General features: G+C 38.4%; 1 protein-coding gene across 3 annotated transcripts in view; it reads right to left on the reverse strand.

Moving 5' to 3' along the window:
* Nucleotides 1-21,785, reverse strand: part of SMOC2 (SPARC related modular calcium binding 2) — a 149,604-nt gene that overhangs the window by 63,707 nt on the left and 64,112 nt on the right. For 2 of the 3 annotated variants that reach the window (XM_075043346.1, XM_075043347.1), the window contains exons 5-7: nucleotides 16,026-16,073; nucleotides 11,549-11,632; nucleotides 10,681-10,755 (exon numbers count right to left, since the gene is read on the reverse strand). In XM_075043346.1, coding sequence (XP_074899447.1) covers nucleotides 10,681-10,755; nucleotides 11,549-11,632; nucleotides 16,026-16,073 — 207 coding nt within the window. The remainder of the gene's footprint in view (nucleotides 1-10,680; nucleotides 10,756-11,548; nucleotides 11,633-16,025; nucleotides 16,074-21,785) is intronic. The other variant, XM_075043348.1, reaches the window with a different exon arrangement.

The raw sequence follows: 21,785 nt of genomic DNA on the forward strand, positions 1-21,785 counted from the left end.
TGCATTAAGGACAGGCTAGGGGAAAGGTTCCATGGATGACAGCATTAACCTGGGACCTTGGTAGTCCATAAAAGCAGACACTGCAGTAAAGGCTTGGACTGATGCAATAGCTGCATTGCAGATGTGTGGCCAACACACAGGTTTGGGGGTGAATTCACTCCTCCCACAGAAGACCCTGTAGGAGTTGAATTTCTCTTGCTTGGAAATGGAAAATGCTAACATTATTGATGAAGCCTCAAAAAGTTCCTGCATTACATGGCAATTTTTTCAAGAATTAATGAAAAAGCCAAGGATCTATTGGAAAATAATTAAGCAATGCATGAACTGTAGCACGAGCTGTCAATCGTTTCAGGAATGCTGTTCAGAGATACACCATTTGACAAATAAGACAGTTGGAAGTCGTATGAGATAAATCATCCCATTAAAAATCCCTCCAAATTTAAACCACCGTGACTGCCCAGAACCTGATCTACCAGGGAACATCTTGAAATTAACTCAGACTGACAGAAATGTAAATATCAGGAAACTGAGGTAAAACTTTGACTCCAGCCACCAGGGCTGATTCATGTTACATGGCTACCGGTCCTTCCATGGTCCGTAGCAGTCAAGAGTTTTTGTGCAGAATGTGGCCAGATCAAGCAGTAGAATGCCACAGTTCACAGAAGATATTAACAGGGGAATATTTTGCCATAATTGTTTTTGGCTTTTTTTAAAACACTTTCTCAGTTACTGGAAAGGTGGACAGTTGGTCATTTGACTTATCTTCATGGAAGAAAGAGAAAATTTCCTCAGAACAGTCTAGTCTGTCATATAAAATGAGAATAATCTTGCCAGAACAGCTCACTGGATGACTTTGATTAAAATTAAGAGCAAAACTTAAAATTTTGGTTTTCTTAAAATTAGCATTTTTAAGAATTTTTATCAGCTCACAGATGAAGACATAAGGAGTTCTTAACCTTGCAAAATGTAGGAGAGAGTTTGGTGGCTACCCTTGGAATGATGGAGTAACTTTCTTCACCATCTATATTCCAAACAGGGTTTCTTGTTCAAGAGCATAACCACCAATTTACTGAAGTTGTGAAAATGAGTCTCAGAGCTCTCTGACATTGAGGTATTTCTTTCACTTTGTAATATATTTTTTTACTGGCTTGACCTCAAGAGTAGTATTGGATTCTGAATATTTCAGGAAAAAAAGGACAATCGTTTAGATGCCAGTTTGCAAATTTAGATGCCGAATTCTATATGCTCACACTTGACCTGGGCCTTCTGCCCAAGAAAGTGCATCAGGATCAAGAAAAATTTTGCCTTTACTGTATTGATAAAGACATGCAAAGGTTACTGTCTATGTTCATTGCTTTTAGGGTTGTTGCCTGGGGGGGGGGGGGGGGGGGCAGGGAAGGGAAGGCAACTCTGCATGCAACATGGATGTTTTCTCCTAACTATCAGGTCATTGGGATGATGATGGAAGGCTTGGCAGCTCTTACTGTCAACCCTGCTGGACTTCTAATTGCCAGCAAAATTTGGAAGACCTATCTTCTACATAACCACCCAGGAATCATAGTATAGCCATAGCCAGATCCAGACTGTCTTGACTGAAACATATATCTATTTCCCAGAAAGATTATGTCTTTACATATGATCCAGTCCAACATGTTTCTGTGCATTAACATGATTTACGTGATTTTTTTTGCATCTGTCATTAAAATATAGACTGCTAGCCTGACATCCCTCTCAGGATTTATGAAGCTTATTGATGCTTTTATGATTATGCAATCTGACATCTGGTAAACTGTGGAAAGCTGCGGATAGGTGGGGGAGTGCATGTCTAAAAACTAAAGGAGAACTTCAAGCAGGACTGTTGTGTCATTTACTCGCTGCAGAAAGTAATCTGATATAATTAAAAATGGTCAGGAAAGATTACTATCTTTTGGCATCAAATTTTAACACATGTAGTAAAATAGAAAATATCAACCTTGCATAAAACAGATCTTTTTCTCTTTTTTTTTTTTTTTTCTTTTTTCCCACAGTGGGGGTCCAATAAAACCTTGGTACATCCTGAGCATAAAGAACATCAATTGGATGTAAAACAGAACTCTATTTTTTAATGGTTTAGGATGGGAGGATCTTCTCCTGTAGTGGGAGGAAAAACTGGAAATGTCAGTGCTTGATCTTTATAAAGGTTTTGAACTAATACGTAAAATTAAAATGAAGATAAATTAAAATGCTTGTGAAAAGGATTATTGAAGATAGGACAGTACTATAATAAGCATGATCCAGCAGCCTGCAAATTAATAATGTATCATAATATACAAGCACTGTGGAGAGGTCTGGAAAGTTTTATCTTCTTGGAAGAGGCTGAAAGAACTGAAAGAAAACTGTAATTTTCCTTTACCAATTTAGGACAGGCAAGGCAAGGCAAGGCAAGAAAAGTAAAGGCAAGGCAAGGCAAGGCAAGAAAAGTAAAGGCAAGGCAAGGCAAGGCAAGAAAAGTAAAGGCAAGGCAAGGCAAAGAAAGGAAAGAGGACCAAAGAGTATGAAGAGTAATTTTCTTCACAGGTGAAGAGGGTGAAAAGTACTGTTCTCTCTTTGTGTAATAGCTAAATCAAGACCAGGATATCATTAAAAATTGCTACTGAAAAGTAAGACAAAGCTCTCCATTAGGAACTAAGTCAACCATTTACTGATTGGCCCTAATGGTGTGAGCAATCAGTAGTTTCAAAGCCACCAGTTTTTCAGCTGCCAAGGAGTATTCTAAAAGAATACTACTCTGAAACCATTCTGATTCTTGACAGAAGAATAACAAAAAATGGAAGAGAAGAAGAGAACTACCTCCCACTCTTCAAAATATTTAAAAATAAAACAGTAGGGGATATAACAAGATGTGACAGTGCCTCACACATCTCACTCCCCAAGTTTCTTAACGATGCTGTTTTTATAGTAAAATACAAATCACAAATTACAGTTCACTCCAAATAATTGAGTTCATTCAGGAACTATAAAGGGAACATTTAGTGTGTTAGCAACCAGAGCCAATCCAAAGAGTCTGAGAAGGCCATAAGACTTAGCCTGGAAGCTTCCAGTCCTCCTCTATATCAGTTTTTCTTACTTAACTTCCTCACAATGCTTTTCTCTTTATCCTCCATGCACAATTTGGTGAGATAACAGGCCAAACAGCAAATATTCTACTAGCTAATGTCTTCCAGCACCACAAATTTTACAAGGCCCAAAAGCCAGATCTGTGGCCATTACAAAACATTCAGACTTCAGCTGTAGATGTGATGAAAAAATGCTAGTGCCATTTCTGGTGTAGGGCAGATGAGCCCAAGCTATAAAGTTCACAGTAATAATATCTGGATTTGAACTTGTCCAAGATTTGGCAGAGACTGACTGCCCATCTGTAATGGACTGAGCTCCCATTGGCAGAATCCATGTGCGGACTTAATAGCCAATTGATATGTTTGAAGATTTATTTAAAATCAAGAGTTCTGCCTTGTACTTTCCTTTCGTAGCTTGAATTGAGGTTCTTAGGGCTCAATTCAACGCCATTTCTGATACTCTGGACTATCAAACCTACATGTGAGACCACCACAGATTTCCAGTAGGCTCTCATAACTCCTAGTCCATGCAGATATCAGATACACCAGGCCATAGGAAGGCAGGAGATGCCTATCTTTCAGCAACTTACTCCCATGCTCTTGGTTTCTCCAGCTACAGCCAATAGCTGTACTTACAACACATGTTTGGGAATGCAAATCCCATCTTTGAGTTTGGCTTATACTTCACCAATTGTTGGAAAAAAACATTGTCTTTGGGGCTGAAATGAGGTAATAATGGGAAAAAACTCCACTGTTTTTCCTATGTAATTCAGTGATTTGCAATTAATGAACCACTCCTACTCAGGCTATTTTCCTATGCAAATCTACTTTATATATTCATTTAATCTCAATTTCTGAGGGTCCAATATAGGCATAATGCATTCAGAGTGAGTAGGACTCTTTGGACATACGTGAATATTCTGCTCCAAAGTCTTCATCTGCCCCTCCTTTAATGCTGAATACAAGCAAATTTGAGAATGGAAGATTGGCCAAGGTTCTGCAGGCCAACACACGACTTACTAGGAATCCCTGCTGAGAAATGGAGGCAACAAGCTTTTAAAACACTTTCAGCCACCTCTTCCCTGTGTTCTTTTCTCAGTTTGTTATGATATCCATTTTGATTTCCTTCTGTTATAGCTAGTTTTATATCTCAAATCTTCACATTGCAAAATAAACCTAATTAAAATAGTTCTAGAAAAATTCTAATTAATTCATAATAAATACCAAACTGGGAACATGCAACTGGATCTTATTATTTTCTTGCTAGCTAACACACCTTCAACTGCATGCAATTTATCTTCAGTCAATATTAAAAGCAACATCTGGAAAATGCAACAATTAATGAGAATAAATACAAAGTCACTGGGCTTTTACTCATTTTCCTAAGTTATTCATTTTCCTATGCTTAGAAAGGAATGGCTATTAGAATTGATGTGATCGGGCAGACGCACAAACTCTTACATTTATTTCCTTTGAAAGAAAATGTTATTTTTGTTTTTTCATGCAGGCTTTTTTAAAATCAGGGCTGAGTTTTGCCAGGATAGGCATAGCAGGAGGATGTTAGCCAGGTTCAGTTTGGAGTGAACGTGAGCGTTTGAGTATGGAACAAGGGTTGTCTTGGTTCTTTGTAAGAAGGTGACTTTCAGGGAATGATCAGTGCACAGGGATCCCACTGGAACAATTGCCTCTCAGAAACAAAACAAAGCAAGCTAACAAAACAGTAACCTCACTGACAACCAACATAGTTTCCATGTGAGAAAAACTCGTATGTACAAATGCTTTAAAGAAGTCAGATGACAAGGCAATAAAAACTGCATTCAAATCTCAAGACTGTCACTCTATCACATTAGTCAATCTCTCTGGCAGACTTGGCCAACAGATTCAGACTATACAGACAGATAAATGCAAGCAGCTATTTGGTATAGATACAGACACATAATTGCTAGTTACATTATCACTTTAAATTCCCTAGTTTAGTCTATTAAGAATGTATTCACAGTAGACATTGCACTACCTGTTATGATTTGCATTTGCATCTAGTCTATCCTACATAACTGTATGTTCATTTCAGTGTTGTCCCAGATGGCATTTTGAGAATGAAACTCCTGTTGGATCAAGCCCTCTGGGGCTAATTGATAAAATCTTGTAACAGATTTTTAAAGCCCTGAAACTGATGGCCTGTAGTAAAACAGCAGTAATAAAACACTATTCCATTGTGTCAGACAATTAAATAAAAAGCTAAGTGTTCCTTTTATGTGTGCACAGCCAAAGAGAAAATTGAAATTGAAGATGATTCTACATTACCAGAATACCCAGGTACAGTGGCTGAAATCTGGGCACTCTTGAAGTGACTAATGCCATAGTTTGACAAGACAATGAATTCTGATTTAGGATTCTTTGTTGTGGATGAAAAATGGCATATTCACATGATCCACTACTTTTTGCATAGATGCGTTAAGAATTTTGCTAGCCTGACCCTGCCTCAGCAGCCTTTATGCCAGAACAGGGTTTCCTCTGGGCCAACCCTACTTTATGCTGGATCATGTATGGCTTGTCCTCTAGCACCTGCTTAAAGCATACAAGCATAAAGCTGGCCAAAGGCATGAAGCTGGCAAAAGCACTGCGTCACGGGTCCATGCCTGATCCAGATGAAACGTGAACTACTGGGTGAAGTAGTAGCATGTAGTCAGAGCATGAATGGTTGTTCAAACGCTGTCTGGGAGTTCTGGAGTTCTGCCACTGACAGCCAGGGGCTCTAAATTTCTACCCACTCATTTCATGTGTTTAAAATTTAACTAATGAATCAAAGTCAAGTTCAGTAATGTACAAAGAAATGTGACAGTTTCTTCTTGTCTTCTATTTTGCTGGTCATACCAGATTACCAACAAAACAAACACCAATTTTTCAATCACTTTACAAAGCTCATTAAATAAACTACACAACTGATCAATGAACATATAAATCATTAGTGCTAATAATGCCATACTAGTCAATCTTTAAGGAAACTGAATACAAAAGTATTAATAATAAGAGAATAGAACTGAATAGTAAATACATGAAACTCTACTGTGTCTTAGCCAATGATACATTGTTTAAGCCTGGCCCTTTTAACTTGACTTACATTATCACCAGAATCTCTAAAGACCTTATGTAAGTATATTCCAGATTATGAATGAGTTTTTGCATCCTGTGTTTGCAAAATTAATGAAATTTTACACTGAGTATTATTCATTCTCATTTGTGTGGTGTACACATTGTACTTAGAAATTACTCAGTACTGTAAGAATTTTTTTTTAAATTAACAGTATTATCAGTTCAATTCCCCCTATTTGTTTTTCATGGAAGTGTTCCCACAGCAGACTATTAGGAAAATTTGGCTCTTAAATTCAAGCTAACAAAATGAACCCTAAGGTTCACTGGCCATAGTGAAAAGGATTAAACTACCCTTCCTTTGCCTATACTCAAACTCAAAAAAGGGCATCCATCCTCTGAAAAATGTCACACTTGGTTCCCAAGAATCCCACAAGGATATTAAATGCTGGTACAGCCCATGTAGCAAGGAGAACCAGAGAGATCTACAGTCCAACCTAAGATGTCCTCAGGGAACTGCATTTTCTCTCTTAGGCGATTCAAAAGTGCCTGTGCTGTCACGCAGTGTTCTCCACCACATCAAGGCTGCACCTCGCCCTGAAGCTACAGTAACTGGCAGCTGCTGAGGACATAGTCCAAATTATCCAGTTTTGTCAAGGCAAAAAACTTTCTGTCCTCTGGTCTCTACAAAATACAAAAGCTCTAAAAGACTACCTGGATTTTCAACTGATACTGGGGTGGGATAAAGTTCACCTAAAGCACAGATACCTTCACATAGGTTAGAGATCTAAACTAGTCACCGTGGCCAGTGAGGTCCAGTTACCCAGTTAGCTGCCAAGCGCAGGTGTTGGCTTTATGATGAGCTGGGCTGCTTTCTCGCCTCCACTGACCACATCTCCACAAACTACAGCAGGAGTTTAGACACCAAGTTCACATACAGACAGCAACGCTTGGGCTGCTACGTTCTGATGTCTTGATCAGAACCCATACAGACCCTGTTCGGTGTTTTCAAAGCATTCCTGTTTATTTTTGATAGCTGTTGCTATAATTCTTATTTTTGTCAATCTGATGTTGCAAACCCGCAATATTTTCTGTGGAGGAAGAAATGAGGAGTGTGGGGGTAAAAAGAAATCCAGAAGAAACAACAAAAAAAAAAAAATCACAAAATACCTGCAAAGGCACCAAGCCATATGTATAAAACATAATCTCAGCAAACACCTATGTTATTTTAGCAACCAGATGCATACTGTTTTCTAATTCTGGAAAGAAAAAGTATTTTAAACAATTCTGAAAATCATCTTCAACACACAAAAAGAGCTAAAATGGAGATGTTTCTACCCAAATCCACCACTCTAAACAGTTATTGTTACATGACCCGATGTTGATGGGGTTTTTGCCAGCCATAACATTTTGTCATCAAAAGCCAATAGGTTAAATACCACTCTACAAATGTCTTTAGTGAGCATCAACAGCCTATTTCTCTGAACCAACAAAAAGAATATGCAGTAGAAGTCATTATAGAGCATGGATATGTAATCTCGTAATTTCATGCCCTGCATCTGTAAGTCTCCCAAATGCCATTACTCTGTGCTAAATTAATTTAGGCTGATTTAATCAAATGAAAGCACTGAATAATTAATATAAACTAGAATTTCCTAAGCCATTATTTTCTATCTTCCAAACCCTAAAAGTTTATGCTGATTTTACTGGCTAATTGTAACTGGCAGGTCATTTGCAGAGTAGCAAAAGCAAACCACTTTAGCTTCAGGATGAGTACAATAAATTTAATGTATTCATTTGTGTTCCTTAACTCACAGAAACATTCTCCTAAGGAGATTGATTTCTCAGGTCAAGACAAGTTTCTTTATGACCATGACTTGTTGACCATGATGTATTAGAACATATATTCAGGTAAAAACTAGAAAAAATAAAAGCAATACAGACTAAAATAGTCAGGTTTCAAGTAGAATATTTGGAGTTTGTCTGAAATTTTTAGCATTATTATTTTTCTTTAGTTATTTTCTACAGGCAGGGCTAGGTCATAGTGCTATTTGCACCTGAAGATTTTATTTGGAAGCACTTGGGTTACCATAGAACAACAAAAGAAAATTTAGCCCATTATGAATAAATTGGGTTTCATCTTTTGTTTTATAAACACAGTTCATATGCAGACATAAATTCTCCTCATTTTACTCAGACAAATACATTTCAATAAGCTTTCCTGTGTTTGTATGATCAAGTTTGAATCAGAGTTTGCTAAGCAAACTGAGTAAAGAAGGCATCTGTATTTATCCCTCATATTGAAGCCTGGGTGTCCAAAGGTGGCGAGTTTACAATCCAGTGGATTCAGTCATGAGGTCCTTCCTTTTCTGTACACATAGCAGGCCAGAGTTCATTCTCTGTGGATGTTCCCAAAAGCCTTGGGACCACTCTGAGAGGTAATAAGGGGAAAATCTAACCTAGCTTTTTCAAGACCTTAAAAGACCTGTTTACTGAATATCAGCGAGGTTCAGCCATCAAAGCAACTTATAAATATACAGTCACTGACACACATCATACTTTGGAGCCTGGAAGAGACACACTGCCTAGCACAACTGGTGAAGACACTGTTTTTAGCACCTAGATTCATCTTGACTGATTATTTCATATTACACACACAAGAGAAGTTACAGCAGAGAGCGCAGTGGTCCCTTCTGGTGCAGCAGGTACACCTACAGATTAGAGCAAGGCTGGCTACGTAGTGTCTGCTGGCAGACTTCTGCCAGTCCGGGTATGGCACCACAGCCTGCAGCGTCAGCTAGCCCTCCGGAGATCCCCTGGATATAGCACAGTTGTGAGCAAGTCTGATTGTCAGCAAATCCAACACAAGCATGCTTTTGATGCTAATGCACCATGGGCTAGGAATCCTAAGACAGGTAGGTTACGCTTCTGGTTTCTCTTCCTGTGTAAATATGTCTTTAGATGGACTGGAGGTTACAAGTTCCCAGTAATAAACCCGCCTTTTCTTTGGTGTTTTTCTAACTTTGTGTGTGTGTTGAAGCTTTGGCTTCCAGCAGCTGCACTGTAAACTCAAGAATTCTTGCTTTAGATCTAGTCTCTAGCACTAAAAATTAAACACTCCTAAAAGTGACATATTTCTATGCATGTATGTTACACAACAGAAATCCCAAAGGAATTCTGTTCTTGCTAACACTGAAGAAATGACAGAATGAATCTCCAGCACAGAAAGTGTTTGCTTCAAACTCTTGTCTACACTCTGTTTAAGGTCCTTCCCTTAAGTGTCTACTGGAGAATCAAGGAGAGGAAAAAGTATTAATAATTATTGCTTTGATGTTAAAAATAGCTTATATAAAGGAATCTGTAAACCTCTTAGTAAGTATATGTCTGTCTGACTGTCTTATGATGATTGCTTGGCTTTTTAAACCCTTTCGGGCCTCAATTCAGTAAAATACTTAATGTAAAGTACTAAATGTAAAGTACTAAATGTAAAGTACTAAATGTAAAGTACTAAATGTAAAGTACTAAATGTAAAGTACTAAATGTAAAGTACTAAATGTAAAGTACTAAATGTAAAGTACTAAATGTACTTAATGTAAAGCACAATCTCAATTTCCACTGGATCTGAAGCGTGCTTTTAGGTGATTTACTGAATCATAGCCTATATCATTAATGTTTCCTTTCAAATTAAACATTTTGCCAGAGAAAAAGAAACCAGGGAACTCAAGAAGATTCTCTAAAGTTTATTCCACTGAAAGAAAGGAACAGTGAGGAAGGCATCAAAACTTATAGTCCACCAAAGCACTGAATGTATCTGAATATTTTAGAGGCTTCAGTCTTAGGACATTCACCTGACATTCCTACTGCAGGTTTAGAAAGCTCAATTCTGAAGAGTGATGAAAAAAAGTAAAGCCAAAATGCAACAATTATGAAATAGGCAACATAATTAATTCACACTAAACTGGCCGTCAGTCTGTAAAAAACAGGTGAGTGATGTAGCAAAAAAGCAAGTAACACTGTCTTTCCAATTTCCTGTTAACTGACCACTGGTTTCTGATGGGACTTTGCTGCCTTTCAGGTTTGCCTCCTAAGATTTACCACCACACTGTAATTTTCCAAGCACGTTTTTGCTACACATCACCCCCCAAAAAAGAAAATACAAGTAGATAACAAAGAGGCAGAGAATTAAAGAGGATGTAAAAAGTAAATGTCAGATCCACTCACAGATGCAAACAGATGTGAGCCAGAGGCTTTAGTGGAGTCATATCTGTTTACACCTAGTAAAGCCTGGCCAAAAATATTTCCATATAAAAGGAACGTATGATGCACGAGCCTACAAAATCATCACAATGCAAATCATTAAGTCACTATCACATGATGAGAGTGGAAGCATATTGTTTATTAAAATGGCTTTCACGTAAATGCCTTCAGTTTTAACAAGGCTTAATGCATGTCTTCACAGGAGCTTTGCAAAGTAAGCATAACAAAAGTTTCTTACCTGAGCTTTTATTGGTTTTGTTTTGTCTACTCTTTACTTGCTCAGTCCATAAGGTAGGATAACGAGAAGCTATATCTAGAAAAAAAAAACGACAGAAAAAAGTTGTAAATGTCACAATTTTTTAAAAAGTTAGTAGCCACTGAATAGTAAGTGACTAGTTTTAAAGATACATGGATCTACAAAAGAAAAGGGTGCACAGGTTTGTATTAGGACAGTTAAAACCTTTATTCATGCAAAGGCATGAATAGTTCCTTCCTTATCCCATTCATACAAAAGGTTGAAAGAAATACTTTTAGAGTAAAATTATATTTGATCAGAATAAAAATCTCCCAGTGTGGACCCAAAATATGTAATAACTTCAGATCAGATTCTGTGAGATTTGCAGTGAGTGGTAAGGCAGCCACAATATAGGACTATCATTGCATGTAGGCCTTGAGCTTTCCATTCACAGAGCACCAAATTTCCCCAGAGGCAAATAAGCCTGGCAAAACATCAACCTTAATATTACTGGGCAATATGCTGAGGACAGAATTTAACCTTTAACTGCCTTATTTGGCTATGCAGTTTTAATCTGCACTCTGCCTCAAGTTTAAAACCTGTCTCTGCCCGGAGTGGTGACAATTAAAATTGCTAATGTCGGACTCCATAGCTACAGAGTCATCTCAAAACTATCACACAAAATTCATTTCTTGTAAGTAAAGACTCTGTTGTGTTTGCAGTCTTTATCTGGAAAAAGGTACAGATGCTTTCAATATTTTGCAACTGCCCCAGCAGTTGCCCTAACTCTTAAGGTGGCATTTAACATTGTGGTATATGGTCCATACTGCATAGTTTAATACCACACTGTTAAGTTCCTGTTGATGCTCACCTTCTTCATCACCTTGAGGCTGCGTCTCCAGCGCGGGAGCTGAGGCATCATCTGAATTCAGAATGGAAAAGATTTGCAAGGAGACTACAATTATGAGAGTAAGCTAAATAAGTGTACATACGTGATTGATACTAATGATTTGCACATAGCCCCGGCCGGTAAACAAACAATTATTAAAACAATATTTATAGGTACTACACAGCATAGTTATATTGCATCTACAGACTACAGATTATAAATGGATGGCTTTTGAGGTTATGGCTGATGCAATGATTGCACAGTCTTTGATGAGGCATGAAGTGATCAGGTCTCTCCCTGGACAGTAATTCTTCCTTTTTAATGCTGCACATTGATACCTACAGATTATAACTGATCAAATCTGCATTTCTAAAGAAGTAATTAGATAAACGTGTAGACGTATTAAGACCTGTGAAAGCAAAAGCAGTCTGGGGTGAATGAGCGGCTGCAGACATGTTGACACCTTAAAATGAAAGTTTTTTTCGGCACAGCAGGATCTATGTAACAGTCAAGCTGATTTTATAAGCAAGATTCACAGATTAAAGAACCAGAATATTGCTTGCGTAATTCTTATCCGCTGGTCAGCCACCTCCATCCATCTACAACAAACCATTACTGCAAGAAAAGAGGGAGGAAAATTTACAGAAATTGTAAGAGGATGTGAGTAATTTTAGGTTCAGTAAAACACAGTAAAAGTAGTGCTGGAAAAGAAAAATTCAATATGAAAAATTATTTAAGTTAGCATTCTGTGAGAAAAAGCAGTACCCAAAGACCCATCTTTACCTTATTACATTTTTGTTATTTAAAATTATTGCAGCTATTGGGTAACTATGACTTAGTAAGCCTTGCTAGTACATATTTTCTAGTCATTACTGTTTCCTGTAGCATGGAGCTAACTCCAAGACCAAGGTGTCCCGCAGTAAACAGCATCTTCCATGCAAGGGTTTTATTAGCATTTCTTGCAGTTTTACAACTGGATCTCTGACCAACATAGTTTCCAGATTGCTTTCCTGGCATTTTCACGGAAGCTAGAACTGAAGGTAACTGAGAAGCTTCCTCTTGCATGTAGCCTTGCCGGGGTACCAGCGAGCAGCAGCTTTAAGGCTAACACACTGCCTCTTTCCATTTCTTCTTGCTACTGCAATTCAGAACAGCCTCCTCCTGTTCTTTTTGTTGTCACCATCACAGGGTTTTTTGTAAATCTGTATTGTCTTTATGTATATCATGCAGAGGATTTGGAGGCCTTTGCTGACCTTTGCCTCTGGAGGCCACAGGCTAGTTTACAGCAAATACAAATACCAAGTAAATACTGATAGCAGGTAAAACCAAATTTGCAGCCATGGAACACTAACCTCCATGCTTTTCACAAAACCAAAGCAGCAGCAATAGAAACTTATTCTCACTGCAAAATGTTTTAACCAAAGCGTAAGAAGACTTCTTGTAAGAATGCTCATTCTTCATGTCCACTCACTGACAGGATACTTTGCTCCAATGCCATAACAGACTGTCACTTCTCATTAGTTTTGCTGGCATTTTTGTGGTGTCCTCTGGGTGGTGGAATAAGACCATTGATTAATTTCAGAGAGGCCCTCAAGAATCCTAGTGTACTGAGAATCAAGACATATATTTAGATCATCAATCAGTATGTGATTCAGAAAACCCAGAATTTCAGAGGGTCACTTACAGTAGGTAAATATTACCAACAGCCCAGCCAGAAATTCGGTTTGGGGTTTAAATGACATTTTTCCTAATCATTTTTTGGTACACAATTTCATTTTGTGACACATTTGATCTTACGTTATTACCTGAAATTCAGATATAATGCTGTGACTTTAGCAATTATCAGCCTCATCAAAATTAGCCTCTTGAACTTTGTTCAAGCAGCGATTAAACAGTTTATCAATTTAGTTATTAAAAAAAAACAAAAAACAAACAACTCAACAGATGTTTAAAGATTGAGTCATAAAACTGGCCTCAGGTCCCCCCCACCCAAAAGAAAGAAAGAGGTTTGCTTTTGGTCATCAATGAACCAAACATTTGGCACAGGGTATCTGTTGAATCTAAAAGGCATTAACTTCACTCCAGAACTGGAGGAGCTACAACAGCTCCTGAACTACCCTTAATCTGCAGGAAGACACCCACATTGATGTACTATTTGCAGTCTGTCAGGTTCACCATCTTTTCATAAACACCTTTAGTGTTAAGAATGAAGAGGCACGTGGCAGTTCATTGTTCAAAACAACATTCAATAGAGAGTCACAACCCCAGAGCAGTTCATCTCCATGTTACTTAGATATCTCTCAGGTTAATTGCACAGGTCTACCTGTCTGGCATATGCATATCAGTCCTTATGTGCATACATTTAAACTGAAACCATTCTGTTTGCTGTCAGAGTTCAGTTACCAAGAACACAGTCCTGCAGTCAGCTAAGAACCAGAAAAAAGGGATGTGACCCCAATATCTGACGTGTGCTTTTCAGACAGTCTGACTATTTTCTTTGGATAGAGAAGGGAACTGCGGGGCCAGGGAAGATACTTAAGGAATTATCTTTTAAGCTTTATTCCTGTTCGGTTTAATGTGCAAATTTGCAAACATGAAAGCAGAGCTCCTGACCTCCAAAATCTGCATCTGGAACTTTTCTTTCAGTATTGGAATATGCAGAGAAAGTGAGGTTCACAACTGCAACAGATAAGGCCCGCCAGGTCATCTTCTCCTGTGAGTATCTGTGGGACATCTTGGGAGAAGAGACTCTCAGGCTAAGTCTATGCTGTCTCTTGAGCAGAGTCCTCAAGACCACAGCTGAAGGTCTGGAGCGTCCTCTGCAGCAGTGAGAACATCGTGAACCTGCCTACGCTTGCTGGGTTACAGTATGGACAGGTACCCCCGCCCAGGCACCCCTGGTTAGTCCTCAGGAACATGCAGAGGAAAGATGAGCAGGGAGCTCTATGGTCAGTTCAAAAGCTACTGCTGTGCCCTTTCCAGCTGAGCTACAAAATACTTCTTACTACGCTGACTGTGAAGCTGGAGCACAGCTCTTTAACTCAGCAAGCTGATCCTGTTCAGTACTCCCTGACAGTCCCTAAAGAAGCTGTGAAGTCTCTGACAACGTGACGTTATTTAAAGCATACGGGAGTGACTGACTGGGAGAAAGGTGGGGAGAGGAGGTTACCGGCATCTGAGGAGAGCCGGGGACCACCCGGGAGCCAGGCCAGCGGCCCTTCCTGCTGCAGGCCTGCACTGGAGAACAAAACCAGGGCATGAATAAAATGCAACTGTGTCACTTTAGACACACATACTTGAGATGCAAAGGGAGACCCGATAAACTGTGTTCGTTTAAGTTTCCTGTTCTATGATTGTTCATTCAAGGTTCAGCAGCTCAGCTGCCACAGTCACAAACAAAAATAAAGGGTTTCAGACAAGTTTTATATATGGGATAGTTCATTCAGTTCAAAGCTGAAAATGAAAGTCCTGACCTAAAGCAAATGAGTAACATAAGGTTAGTGGAACCCACAGTTTGTCTGGAAATACATGAAGGAACAATTTTCCAGTACTTTGTAATTATTAGTTTTTAAAGAAGTACCGATTTTCTTAACCTAACAGCACAATACTTTATTTAAATGTTGGGTATATTACATTGCTGCAAAAGTTCCTGTAAAAAAAATATTTCAGTTATATTTACAGTGCACCAAACAGATTATCATCAACATTAGCACTTCTTTAAAATTACTTTATGCCAGTGTAACTGGCAGAAACATTTAATATGTTATTTTCAGCTGAATTTAAAATTATTTTAAGTTTTTGGAAAGTGTAAGCTTCAATTTTGTTTAAAGCATAGATATCTCCCTCATTTAAATCTACCAGCTATGTTGGAGTTGCATCAGATTTTATCCCGCCAACAAGATATACACCACGATCTATCTCTAACAACAACAATCATCTGACCATTAATGTAAGTCATCAGATGGATTAATCACAATATAGAGCAAAGTGCTGGGTCCAAGATGACTCAAGCAGTGATTGCTATGGAAATAAAGTGAGGACTTCAGTTCCCGAGATTTTGGGACTGCAGAATGCTGTCTTTATCAAACAGACAGAGTAATCTGTCCTCCAGGGCAAGCAAACAGTATGGGAAAATATTTCAGAATATAGCTATGGGAAGAAAAGTTATCTTCCAAACAGCACAGAATGGCGAAGTCTGTAGGTCTGAGACTAGAAAAATATAAAGTCTATGTATATATAGACAAATACATGCATACATATAGTTATGTTTATACTTGTAAGTTTACTAAATATCTACAATGCAGACATAAAATGAATGGCATGTATGCATGTGTACATATTATATATGCAGCTATAATACATGGTGAATATATACTACTAATTTAAACCTACGGAAAATCATAGTGGTGTACCCCACAGCTATTTTAGGTTCTATTTAAAGGCCAACTAAGATATTTACCTGTTTTTCCTGCACCTTCTCTTTGTGGCAGCTTCTCACTGACTGAACCTGCAATTGGAAAAAGGAATTAACCAGAGAAATACTATTTTCACTTTTAATGTATTTTCTAAGAAACACAGTTCAGCTTTAATGATTAATTTTTGTTGATTACAGCAATAAATACCAGCAAGCTCTCCCCTCACAAACCAAAGACTTTAGCTTGGCCTGACTTCTGCATTTGGGTACGACTGATTTACTGCCAGACGCTACTTCGTGGCCAGCGCCGGACCTGAGAGAGAGATAACGTGAAACACGACATAGAGACACATGCGAGAACATGCAGCGGAGCTGGCTTCTCCCTTCCCCACTGACCCGGGGAGGACAGGCCCTGCAGCAAGGCCCGTCGGCCATGGCCCATCGCAGGCAGGGCAGCGCCCTTCCTACGGGCACAGAGTCCTGCCCGCAGGCCTCAGCTGCTCTGAGGGCCTTCTTCAGCCTCTAGCCCGGTCCTGGCCCCAATTAAAAACTGTCCCTTTCTGCCTTCAAGACCTCACCAAAAAAAAAATACCTCACAGAACCCTGTGCTGGTGTGGAGCGGTGTGTGTCGGAGGGGGAGGCAGGGACAGGGCCTGACTCCGAGTTTGGGCCTGAGCTGGTTGCAGGGGACGTTGCCGGAGCTGCGGCCCTCAGGAAAGGAGAGAGCGGGGCTGGGAAGGGAGAGCGGAATTTTGCAGGAGATGAGGTTTAACAGCTCATTCTGCCAGCCTGGACTCCAACCCAACCCAGCACCCCATCTTGATTTCAATTCCTTAAGGGACGGAGAACCTGCTGGCTCTCTTAGTAGTTTTTAGAGGATGTAGTTGTCCTTAGGGTTTAAAATAGAAATACTTCCTTATTGCTTGCTTACATCTCACTATTACAGCCATTTGGATGATTCTAACTCCTAGCCACTTCTTATCGACATGTCTATCTCTGCTGCATTAAAAAACACCTTTAAAAGTGGTATTTTTCTCTCTGAAGAGCCACATGGAGTGATCAAAAATTTAAAAGCATAACGTCTATCAATTCTTACCACATAGTTTCTTCTTATGTACACCTGCTCTCATGAAAAAATTAAAACAAACAAACCCACATCTGACAGATGCTCAGAAGTGTGTGAAATAATTTGGTTGCCTTAATTTTCTTAATTTATTTCCCTCTGGAATAACTAAATTCACTGGTTTTAAAACAAACAAACAACAAACCCCAAACCTTTCAGCACAATAAATCTGTTCTAAAAGGACAATTTAAATAAGAGAACCCACTAAATCACAGGCCTTGTTTACCATGCTGAACTGATGGTTACTTCAGTTGAAGTATGAAGTTTAGACACAGGAGTCTGCCAGAGGGAAGACAGCTAACATCACAAACCTGGCATGCTGATTTTAAAGCCTCCATAAAAGAATACATGACAGTGCAGCCAAGCTGGTATTACCTTCTGAAGGATTCAGCTTTTTATACAGCTTTTATATATCCATATAAAAAAATATTCTAGTTTAGACTTGTTTCCTTTTTTGGTAGTAGTGTATTTTTATTGTATTGTGTTTGAATCAACAGAAATTCAATGTATTTAGTGATGCATCAGCATTAATTCAGACAGGAAAAATAAAGTCATTGTCATTACAGGAATTATATCCAAGGGTGTTTGGGACAGCTTGCTGTAAATAGACTGCAACACTAATCCATGTTGTTCACTCTGAAGAGGAGGCAGATTCTTGCATTTATGCTAGCTGAAGCCAGAAGATCTGAGCTTTTTGGTGCTTGGCTTGAATTTGATAAGAGGCTCAGCTTGAACTCAAATAAGATGTTCCAGTTTTAGGAAGTACTGCATACAAAATTACAGGTTTTTCTAATTGCACTAAATACCAGTGATCCAATCTTTCCTCAGATTTCATCCAGTTACAATTAACTCTGTAGTTTCTCAATTTAATTTTGATGCGCAGGCATATAATTAAAATTCTCTTGCAAATACAGAGATTTTAGGTCTGACTCTCATCCACACTAAAGCATTTTACACCAATTTGTGAGTAGAAATGAGGTCTCAGCATGGTAAATGTGTGTGATGAACTGCCACTGATAGCCCCTTTGCGCTAAAGAGTGTTAAGTAAAGCCTTAGTTTGACACCAGCATTGTCTCTCTATGTACATTCAGAACCACTATTATAAATTGAACTTAAAATGCAGTTTATATGTAATTTAACACATTGGTGAAATTTATATAATATTCCACATCTTAAACCAGAAAAATCTTTCCACATTTAATAACACCACAATGCCTTCAGATTACTCCATCTGTATGTGAAATAATGAGAAATAATGACTATATGATATTCATGTACAGTCCAGGAGAATTGAATTCTTTTTTCTACGCTTTTCTTTTTTTTTTTTACCCTAAATTTTGATGGAAAAATCGGTGGATGGAGGAAGAGTGGCATTCACAAAGGCTAACTTTATCATAGTGAATCTAATTTCACTATAAAATTAGATTAATGCTAGGAAAATGAGGTTCACTGGGCTAACATTAATTTTTAATAGTCTTAGGAAGCTAACAAAAATATTCACAGAATTTCCTACAAAGGGGAATCTGTGCCCTTCACATAGTTTCACCTGAAATTTGCAATTTATGCGGTAGAAACTTTTCTTGTCTCCAAGCTGGAGGTGAGGAGGGTTTATTGAGCTTGTATCAGCTTTTTCCACCATTTTCTGAATATATTTAAAGTAGAAGTACTTCTAGCTTAAATGGTGATAGGAAGTTGCATTTACAAGTTTCTAGGAAATTGTATCTTCAATACTCACGATGAATGCTCACATTTTCAGCTAGGCAAGAAACAGAAATAGCAACTTATAACTTGTCTAAAAGTTAGGCAATACAATCAGCTTCCATGTTTTCAGTGCACTGTAAGCAACCAAATTACCACAAAAATATATTTATGGAATGGGAGAGGGCAAGGAGGGATATTAGATTCAGCAACATTATTCTAACAAGAATTTAGCACCATTCTAGCTTGAACATTTGCTTAGCCTTCTATCCATTTATGATTCTGATAAACTTAAAAAAAAAAAAAGGCAGAAATATTCATGCCTTAGTTTACTGCAAACCCCATAGTTCCTCCCAGTTTCACTCTAATAACTTCTGAGGCACGATAAATCTTCCGAGGAATGTGATGTGAGTTTTGTGGTTTGTGATTTTAGCATATCCATCTTCTAGAGTTCTGATCAGATGTGACTGGGCTTTAAAAGAGAAGGTGAAAGTCTATTATTATCTAGCTTAGAAAATGATTTCTGATCTCCTACTAAAGAATATTTGGTATGTAATTATTGAATGCAGATATCAAGAAACAGGAAAGCAAACTTCCCATGCTGTTCTCTGTCTTACATATGGGTGTGTCTGACTGTGTATGTACAGGGAAAGTACTGTGTATGGGGACAGAGATCTAGATGATTCAAGCATGGATATTTTTCCCAGCTAAAAAAAGCAATATAATGTACATTTATAAAGTTCATTGCCTTCTCAAATATATTTGTTTTAAACATATTATCTGATGATAATACTATACAGATCGGAAGAGTTCTGAATTTTTAAAGGCACTTGTATTTTGGCCTTAAAAGGTGATCATGCCATCTTAATTGTAAGGTAGCAAAACTACTTCACAGAATAATAAAACATGTCTCCATACCTCTGCAATCTCACTGGCAGAAGCCCAGAATAGTTAATAGGGCATAAACCCCCTGTTTTTAGGCAAACACTGTGCTTTCCAATGATAATTTAACACCTGCTTCTCAATTTCTACCCCATTTCCCAGGACTCCATGCCTATGGAATTTCTGCAGTTCCCTGCAGTGCTGATAACAGAGATGGGGAGTTGTAAAAATGTCTTTTTTATGTCTGGTGTTCTTTAGTGAAAGTATTGGGGGACATTCATCATTTTTAAGGAGCTTTCTTTTTAATGCTGTCATGGGAATGTGTTTGATTTACTCTCCTTCTCACCACTGCTCCTGCAACAGTGGAGATTATTTCCATGGAGTTGAATGGCATTCTGAGATTTATTGTGTGTGTTTTAGCAGTACCAAGTGTCAGTGTGGGAATAACTAGAAAGGATGGAAGAGCCTCTTTCACGTAAAGATGTAGTAATTACAGCAAAGGTTTTACATAAATCAGTTGTAGAGTCCTTCATTTTTTAATGCTGCTTATAACCTCCATCCTTCCACACCTTGTGTCACTAGTGAAAAAGGCAGCTTCAGTAAGAGCAACCAGAACAACACAATGAGCAAAAAGTGGCTCATACAACTATTGTAGATATGTAAAAAATATGCACGTGATGCTTTTCTGTCCCAGGACCAGAGATAGCTTTAGGAAGCACCACATTATGCAGCTAACCAATATTAACAGTTAGATAAACTTAGAGGTTTTTTTCACCTATCCAATATCACACAGTAAATGTGAAGCATGGACAGAAGATGGAATTGGGAAACCAAACTCCTAACTGCCCATCCTAAATTCTGCTCCATATTTCCTCTATTAAAATCCAAGTTCTTCCAGGCTGCCATGCTCTTCTTTCCTATTTCTGGATATTCACCAAAGTCAAAGGTGGTTCTACTGGGAGAAAATGAAAGGCAAGAAATTATCCCATAATTTAGGAACAGCACAGTTGATTTGACATGTATTCAAACCTTATCTGAAGTTACTGAAGAACTAACCTAGAATTGAAAAGAAACACTGAACATTTTCATTAAAAAGAGAAATTTTCACACATTCCATGGTATCACATTTCCTATGAGAAAATCATTACAAAACTATGTTCACAATTGACTCTACCTGCCATCCTGATTGTCTGTATACATTCTCCTCTAAAGGGAAAAGGTAGCAAAAGTGATCCTGGGTGAAAAAATTCTGGTACATGCAAACGGAGGAATTTGCATAAATGTCTTTGAAATAGCTATAGCATCATGCCTGCAGAATACACAGAAGCAAGTGAAAATACATAAACATGCTGGTGTCAGGATGCCACCGCTACAGGAGATATGCCCACAATATCAAAAAATAGCAAGGCAATGCCTGCAACAAGGCTAGCAACGGCACAAGGTATTAGACTGACGGGGGACAACACTGTTGGAAGAAATAGCATCCCTGAAATACTAACTAAAACAGGAGTACATCTACTCAACTTCATTATACCCACTAATAGTTGGATTGTAATTCCTGTGCATAGTGGTACTACAGAAAAAGTACAAAAAGGAATCAACGGTGATCTGGAAAATATCAACAGTCCTTCTAGGGGAAAAAACCCCTCTGTTATCCTAAACAGATGGCAATTTTGAATATATACTGGGAAATGGGAGAAGGGTGCAGTTGTGCTTCAGGCTTTCATTCTGCAATATAAGAGCAAAGTTTTGCCTTATTATACCATGTAACTTTCTGAGAAAATCTGTAGCTGCATTCTCTGCTGAATGAGAAAGTTTCTCCAGACCTCTGAAGATTGAGCCCTTAGCCACTACCACTGCAAAATCCCCTAGCATTTCAAATCTACTTCCAAACACTGCTGTGGCTGGACTTCTTTCCTGAGGGACAAAGGAGAAGTGGTAAGCAGTAAAACATGAGAGCACTGATACAAGCAAGGGAGGAAATGTGCAGAGATAATCCCATAGGGTCTCCTAACAATTGGAAAATTACCCATGATCTTCCGTGGAGCAAAATCAAACTCTGCATACTCACCTGGACCCTGGAGTAGTCTATTATCTCTGAG

This window comes from Buteo buteo, chromosome 12, assembly GCF_964188355.1.
Source record: "Buteo buteo chromosome 12, bButBut1.hap1.1, whole genome shotgun sequence".
NCBI lineage: Eukaryota > Metazoa > Chordata > Aves > Accipitriformes > Accipitridae > Buteo > Buteo buteo.